Below are 7,376 nucleotides of genomic sequence, written 5' to 3' on the forward strand. Positions count from 1 at the left end.
CGCACATATATATTTTGTAAAAATTGTTTTAAAAAATGAGACTACTTTCATAACTTAAATGCATGATACATGAAATCAGAGGAAAAAAAAAAGGGGGGAATTTCTGCATTTTATATAGTGTGGGATAGAATTATTTACAGCATTGTATTTACGGAAACCCCCATTGAAAATTTCTTCATAGAATCGTCCCATACAAACACACAATTAAATTAATTCAAAATACAATACAATGAAAACACCATTTTCATTCTCATTTTTGTTATGCGAAAATACTAATCAGTAACAATTAATACTGAACACGCCACACGTGATATATCATAATCTTGGCCGTTTCCATTTCTCATTCTTATTTCTATAATTTACTTTTTATTTTTTAATCTATAATTTGAGCTTATCGTGTCGTATTTGGTCATATCCAAATATTATCGTTACACTGTTGGTAATATAAACCCTAACCTCTTAAAATTGAGGAGTTTGGGTTCCTACTTCCTATTAACTGTTCATATAATTGAACCATAACAAAGTTCTCCTAAAAAACTCAAAGGCCATTGTGACATCAACCTAGAGAACATTAATGAACAAGAACGTTATCGATGAAAAATTCGGCCAGCCAACAAGAAAAAGTGAACTTAACCCCCAAATGAAAAAGCTGTTATTTGATTTCTTTTCAACCGGAGCTTCATCAAAGACTGTGTACTTTAACTCTGATTGAGTAATTTGCTCAGTTTTTGCATACCCACCATAAGCTGACAGAGACGCGCTCATCTCCTGTCATGCATAATAATTGACTTCACGATTATTTTTGAATTCGTGACCAAGTTACGATGCAGTTCGTATTAGACACAAAACAAGTACGAAAGAAACAATAAGTGAATTAGAAAATGAATTATTTATACCCCTATGAATCAGAAAAACAGGAAATATGTACCCCCATAAAATATGTCAGGTCAGCTATAATTTGAACGAAGACTTATATGCATACCTTGGTGTCCATAAATTATTTTTGGGGTTTGTCTTCTTCTAACAACAACTGGATCATAGACTTGACAACCTCATTATTTGCAATGGTTGAATTCTGTATTAAAGAGGTGAAAGAAAAGGGAAAAGAGAATATTTATCTTTCGCCATACGGTTGTGATGTCAAGCAAACAATTGAACAGGTGAGAACAAAAGATAGTTACTGCACTTTTATTCATACTATATGGAAATGGAAGAATTGTATACAATGAAAAACCATTGAAAGCCTGTAACTACAGGAAACCACTTGATGATATTATTTTTATTTTAATAAATTGGGCATGGTATCATTATAATGCCGAAGCCCCAATGCAAGGTAATTTATCACCATAAATTGCAAAAGAAACAGGCAAAAAAAAAAAAAAAAAAAAAAACACTCTGATAAGAAGATTATAAGTGTTATAAGGATACCTGTGGGTTTCTAATCATTTGTCTCAAAATAGAATGAAGAGTTAATCGTAGTTCCTTAAACAAGACAGCAATTTGGGCAGGTGCCGTCACCTTTAACCAACCATCTATTGTGACCTGTCCGGTCTGCAAAGCAAATCATAATTAAAAATTTGAAACAATAAAAGACATTTGGAAGCTTAGATGTTTTCAAATTCTTCTCTCATCTCAGCTTTGCTGGGCCATATAGTTTACTTTTATTAGATGGATGAATCATGATCAAAAAGTGTTGAATGAATAGTTTATAATTGGAAGCAAATCCTGGAACGCATCACATTATCCAGAATCCTAAAGATTTTAGGTAAGGAACCACAGAGTAGAAAAAATTAGTAGAACAAATCATACTCAATGACTCCAAATTCCTCTAAGAGCATAAGATGACTTTATACTGTGAGCTTGGTTATGTATTTTAAAACTCCTAACTGTTGCAATGTGTGAATCTGTTCGTTAGGTCAAAACAGTAGTGATCTACGACCTTATACAAACACTAAGCACAAGAATCTAATCTTCTAAAAGCATAAACTGGACAAAGTGGATGGCACAAGTATGTAAGAAATCATGAAACAATTGGCAGCATCATTGGTCCATATGGGAAAACAACATCGCTTACACGTCTTTCTACAGAATAGACTTTTTATAAGCAAATGATAGCATAACAACATGTAATTTATAGGTGGCAGTAGAAAGAATAGATACCTGATGCTGAACGTTAATGGAACCTCCGAACAACAAAATAGAGAATGGAGAGACAATGGTAGTATCTCGCAGAAATACTTTATTGGTTTCAACCTGGAAACAAACAAAATTCAAAGATGATTTATATTTGTAAACTGTAATCACTTTACAGTCACTATTCAACATCCATTGGCCATTCCTATTGCTTAAGAACTTGTGTAAGGGAGAAAAGAGGCTTCACACGGGTTGCATTAAACTGTGATTATGGGATTCAGAAGTTGAATTAGTTCTACCATTGATGTAGCACGGGACAGACAAATTCCATATTTATTCACTCTAGTCGATTATCTCCCATCATTTCTATCCTTTTAAAAGTGGAAGTTTGCAAATGCTTAGATACCTTCACATCAGGTAATATTGCCCATCATACACAGCTCATTATAACAATACATCAAAAACATAAATTAAACATGACACCGTTTTATTTTGTTTACATCATTTTTCCCTTCTTAGCAAAAGTAATTTGCTTACCATACTATGTTCTTAAGAGGACAGGAAGAAGAAGTTAACAGAACCATGCCTAATTTTTTCCAATTCCAACTTCCTTATACCAATATGCTGATTCATATTGTGTCATAGAAACCAACTCAATAATTCCAAATGGAATGGTAGTGACAACATAGGTGATATGGCTGGTACAATGACTATTAAATCATTACACAGAGTGGGCAAGTATATTGAAAAATTAATTCTCCAACCAATAAATTGTTAAACAATCATTTACTAACTTCAGTTCTTGTTTTTGTTATCAGTAAATTTGATTAGCCACATATCTATAAAAAGAATGACAATAAACAGGTATAGATGGCTTAAATAGCACCAATTTATCAGCCAGCAAGCTACCGCATATGTAGACCAAAGGTAACTCGGTAAGTGGCTAGCAACTTAATATAATGGAAGTGACCAAATTCACAACTCTCAAGCAACAGAACAAGAACAATGAGACTATAAAATAGAATATCCATAGACCGAAGCATGCATACCTTTTCCAGGAAGACTAGGAATGGATGCTCGAATGATTTCAACTGACTGTTTATTGAAGAAGGGTGTATGTGAACCTCTCTTCTTCCATCATACCAGACTGGATGAGCCTTCGCTGCGGAATTAGAGGACTTTCTAAGGTTGCTAAGAGCAGCTCCAGCAACTCCTTGCTCAGTGGCAGCCACATTAGGGTACAGACCAGCACATAGTATTGCCTACAAAAGAGCAATTCAGGAACTATCTCTATCGCAAGGGTCGTCATGATTAATTGGAACATATATGTTAGATACAATTCGATTGACATTTCATATCACAGCACCATAATATGCCAAATAAGAAAAAACATTTCAAATTAGAGAGCCTAGTACAAAACCATATGATATAAAATACAAAAAGAAATGAATAATTTATCTGCAAGACATGATAAGTAACAACGAACAAGTTCCCAGTTAATTCCTTTGGAAAGAAACATAGATGAAAATCTACATCTACAAGCAAGTTGACAGATCAACTCCATAAAAATTTTCCAAAATTGCTTAGCATTCAATCACTTCCATCTTGCGTCAACTACTAAATATCATGGGTTTCCACAATGTATGCAGAATAGCACCAATGATTAAGCACAAAAGTTCCAAGATCTTTTGCAAAGGTTTACATGTAAACATAAGCAGACCTCCTTCAAATAGACCTTCATGGTTGCTCATGAAATTTAAAAATTGATGAAGAGAAATTAAAATCCAACTATGTAATGACAACTCAACAGACACCAGTATAACAACATATCACTTGATGAGTAACATGAACAATTAACTTATATAATGAAGAAACCTGTGTAAGCAACCATATAACAATCAAAAGCAACATTGGTCTTACCTTCACAATAGAGGAATGATTTGCATACATATTGAACATTTGTGATTCATCAGAAAACCAACTGTCAAGGTCGTCCTTCTTTTTACCCCCAGTCTGAGCCAAGAAAGCATATATTGGTCAAGAAATTGAACAAAATAAATGTCAAAAGTAATAAAAGAAAATAATCAATACTCTTGTCTGTAAAATACGAGAGACATAACAGCTCCAACCCAAAAAGCAAACAGCAAAGGAAATCTTCAGATAAACCCAGAACTCCACCCCATTTAAGATTGAATAAAGAAAACATATGTATCTTCGAATTATTTAAAAACCAGGACCAAAAGCAAGCACAATAAACTTCTTGGAGTTCCATAAACTTGGACATTTTTTGGTTTACCTACTCACTATTCCAAAAGTCTTTTTCTGATTTTTGCCATTGCGACATAGTACATTTGGTAATCTTGTCATTACACTTTATCTTCTGTTTTGGGAAAAACAACATTGCAAAGAATCTGCTGAAAAGCTGTAGAGAAATTCATAGCACTTCTTAATAAAGGCTGCAAATTCATGAATACTTCCAAGAAGTTTCGAAAATAAACAATTTTAATGTACGACAGAACAATTTTTTCACTTTCAAGGCTGGAAAGAATTTTAGATGCCAACATGGTGCTTTATTGTCTGCAATCCCAATTCCTCTGTCTTAAAACCCTAAAATGGGGAACCCAATAAACCACAGCCTAAAACTTTCTTCTACAATCCAAACCTAGTCCATGATTAAGCCAAAGAACGAATTCAAACTCGTATCTTAAAACTCGTCTCTTATCAAAAGTTTTCTGTACAGAAAAAAATACAGTTTAAAAAGCAGATATAAATGCAGATATAAACCATGCAATTTTGATAGGACAGGCTTTACAAAGTTGATCCAAATTCAGTTCCATTGATCAGAAACAATATAACAATTGGTAGAGTTCATGAGTGGCACAAACTCATGCATAAATCAACGAAGAAAGTCATAACACCTGATTTTTGTTTGGAAGATTAATCAGTCCAATGTCTGCCAGCAATGTTCCAAACTGTATCCTCATATCTCTGTGAATGTGAGAAAAATTGTCAGAAAACTGAAAAAGGTTGACTAATTTGAAAATTGAAACAACAAACTGATTCATTGAACAGTCAACTCACATTCATCAAATTACTCTTAATAACACATGCCAGGTTATCCTTAGACATGATTCTGTGAACATAAATTGACAGGCAAGCAATAATTTCTAGTGCATTGACCAACTTTCTTTTTGACAACAAAATGTTCTATTATCTCTATATGGATGTAATTCTGCAATGAACAACCAATTGAATGATTTTCAGACTTTGAAGTGATAACTCAGTTATTTACAATGTACCAAATCACATCCGTTTAAGCCAACTGATAACATCCATATTTACACCACCAAGAATTTTAAAAATTCTTACAAAAGAAATCCAAGAGACAAAAGATATCCAAGAGACAAAGCACTAATGCATCATATCAAGTTGATAAGTAGGTTTAGACATGATATTTTCAGAAAAGACTAATGAACCAACCATGTTTGACATCATAGCTATTTCCTTCTAGGAAACCCGACTTCATTAAACAGAATCTCATAGGTTCTGGTGTCTATTTTCAAGCACTCAACAACCAACATTTCGCTGGGAAGAATATGAAACATAATTTCTTGCAAGTGATGGGTTATCCATCGAAGCAAATGCGCCATAAGCCACAACATTCAGAAGTTTTTCAAGATTCGCTAGCTCATCATATCACATGCAAGTAAAAGCATGATGCATTTACATAACCCTAAAAGATTCAAATTAAGAAGCCCCCAAAAGAAAAGAAAACCAGACCTGATCATGTACATAACAGAACTGCTTAAAAAGTATTTACTGCAGAACTGCTGGGCGGCCTTAGTTCCTCTCTGCAAAAATCAAATTTTACATATAAGTAAACAATGCAGTAAGAGAAATTGCATTAATTCAGCATGCAATTAAGAAAATACAGAATCCTCTCAAATAAAATCAATGAGTAATCTGTTTAGCATGATGCATCATGGTAAAACAGCAATCAAACTAGCTGCAACACATAATGTAGTTGTAGATTTTTTTTAAAAGTGTTTGAAGGGGGGGAAGATTTATTACTTTGCAATTCCTTTTTTCTTTTTTTCAGTTATCAACACTTTGAGAATATATCTGCTTTCAAAATTATAGTAAACAAAACAACTGACCTTGAGCAATATCTTCTGCCATTTCTTGTATGCAACCATCAATACCAGATGGTCAGATTGCGTTGAACTGTCATTTGAATCACTTAATCCCTCTAGCTTATCAGTTAATAGAGCCAATTTAGCTCTTTCAACATTTTGCTTCTGGAATTGTTTATAAGAAGAATAATTATGTCCATAAAATTATTTCTTTTCCTTTCCAGAAATTTAGGAAACAACAAATAATTCGTCTAGAATTAAAAAGGTACCTCATCCTTGGGATAAATAAATGGTGATTTGTAGCTAAGAAAAGCTGATATAGAGAGAATGGGAGATAAGCAACCAAATATTCCACCAAAGAGCATCATCTGAAAAATACCATTGAATTTATCCAAGGGAAAAGGATTAAATTAATATTATAATTCCAATAAAAGCCCAAACTAAAGGAAGAAACTGATGCACACCTTTCCAATCAATACATCAACAGGAAGTTTGGCCAAATGATGGCCAAGAGGGGTCAATTCCTCATCCCCTTCAATAGCACCAACCTAGATAATTCCCAATAGCACAGCATTAGAGTAAGCTGAATTCAAAAGGTACAATAACAGGAAAAGAAGTAACAGCAACTAATTGTGACATCAGAAACAATGATTTTGTTGTTAAGGTAAAGAACATTTTAGAATAGGAAAAGTTTTATCAAGCATATGAAAGTTGGTTCTTCAAAATATAAATAAATAAATAAAAATCAGATGAAATTCAAGTAACTATTTATAATAGGAAATAGTGATTACTAAATACTAAGAGTCACTTTTTCTTTCTTTTCCTTTTTTTTTTTTTAAATTAGGAACATAGAAACTTGTATTTAGAACAAAAACATGTATAAAAAGTAAACAAGGAGTTCAGAAAGAAAGAACCCCTAAAGTTCGCAAAAAGATCTATACAGTCGAATGCTGAATAGGATCTATGTGACTGCATAATCTCACAACAAAATGGAAACCCAAAAGCACAGAATGAAGGCAACACCCCCCAGTTTAGATGAATGGAGAAGAAAGGCAATTTTCCCAAAAAGATCTATAAAGAATTACCACAGAGTCACATTAAAGGCAATAA

At 33.2% G+C, this 7,376-nt stretch overlaps 1 protein-coding gene across 3 annotated transcripts in view; it reads right to left on the minus strand.

Moving 5' to 3' along the window:
• Positions 1–303: 303 nt before the first annotated feature.
• Positions 304–7,376, minus strand: part of LOC18041595 (DExH-box ATP-dependent RNA helicase DExH7, chloroplastic) — a 30,877-nt gene continuing 23,804 nt past the window's right edge. For 2 of the 3 annotated variants that reach the window (XM_024182925.1, XM_006431650.2), the window contains exons 25-35: positions 6,731–6,814; positions 6,536–6,634; positions 6,291–6,431; positions 5,914–5,984; positions 5,052–5,121; positions 4,054–4,146; positions 3,183–3,395; positions 2,161–2,253; positions 1,429–1,551; positions 983–1,075; positions 304–768 (exon numbers count right to left, since the gene is read on the minus strand). In XM_024182925.1, coding sequence (XP_024038693.1) covers positions 998–1,075; positions 1,429–1,551; positions 2,161–2,253; positions 3,183–3,395; positions 4,054–4,146; positions 5,052–5,121; positions 5,914–5,984; positions 6,291–6,431; positions 6,536–6,634; positions 6,731–6,814 — 1,065 coding nt within the window. In that variant the 3' untranslated portion in view covers positions 304–768; positions 983–997. Of the gene's footprint in view, positions 789–982; positions 1,076–1,428; positions 1,552–2,160; positions 2,254–3,182; positions 3,396–4,053; positions 4,147–5,051; positions 5,122–5,913; positions 5,985–6,290; positions 6,432–6,535; positions 6,635–6,730; positions 6,815–7,376 lie in introns of all 3 variants that reach the window. The other variant, XM_024182924.1, reaches the window with a different exon arrangement.

The sequence above is a fragment of the Citrus clementina genome, unplaced genomic scaffold (genome assembly GCF_000493195.1).
Source record: "Citrus clementina cultivar Clemenules unplaced genomic scaffold, Citrus_clementina_v1.0 scaffold_5, whole genome shotgun sequence".
Taxonomy (NCBI): domain Eukaryota; kingdom Viridiplantae; phylum Streptophyta; class Magnoliopsida; order Sapindales; family Rutaceae; genus Citrus; species Citrus x clementina.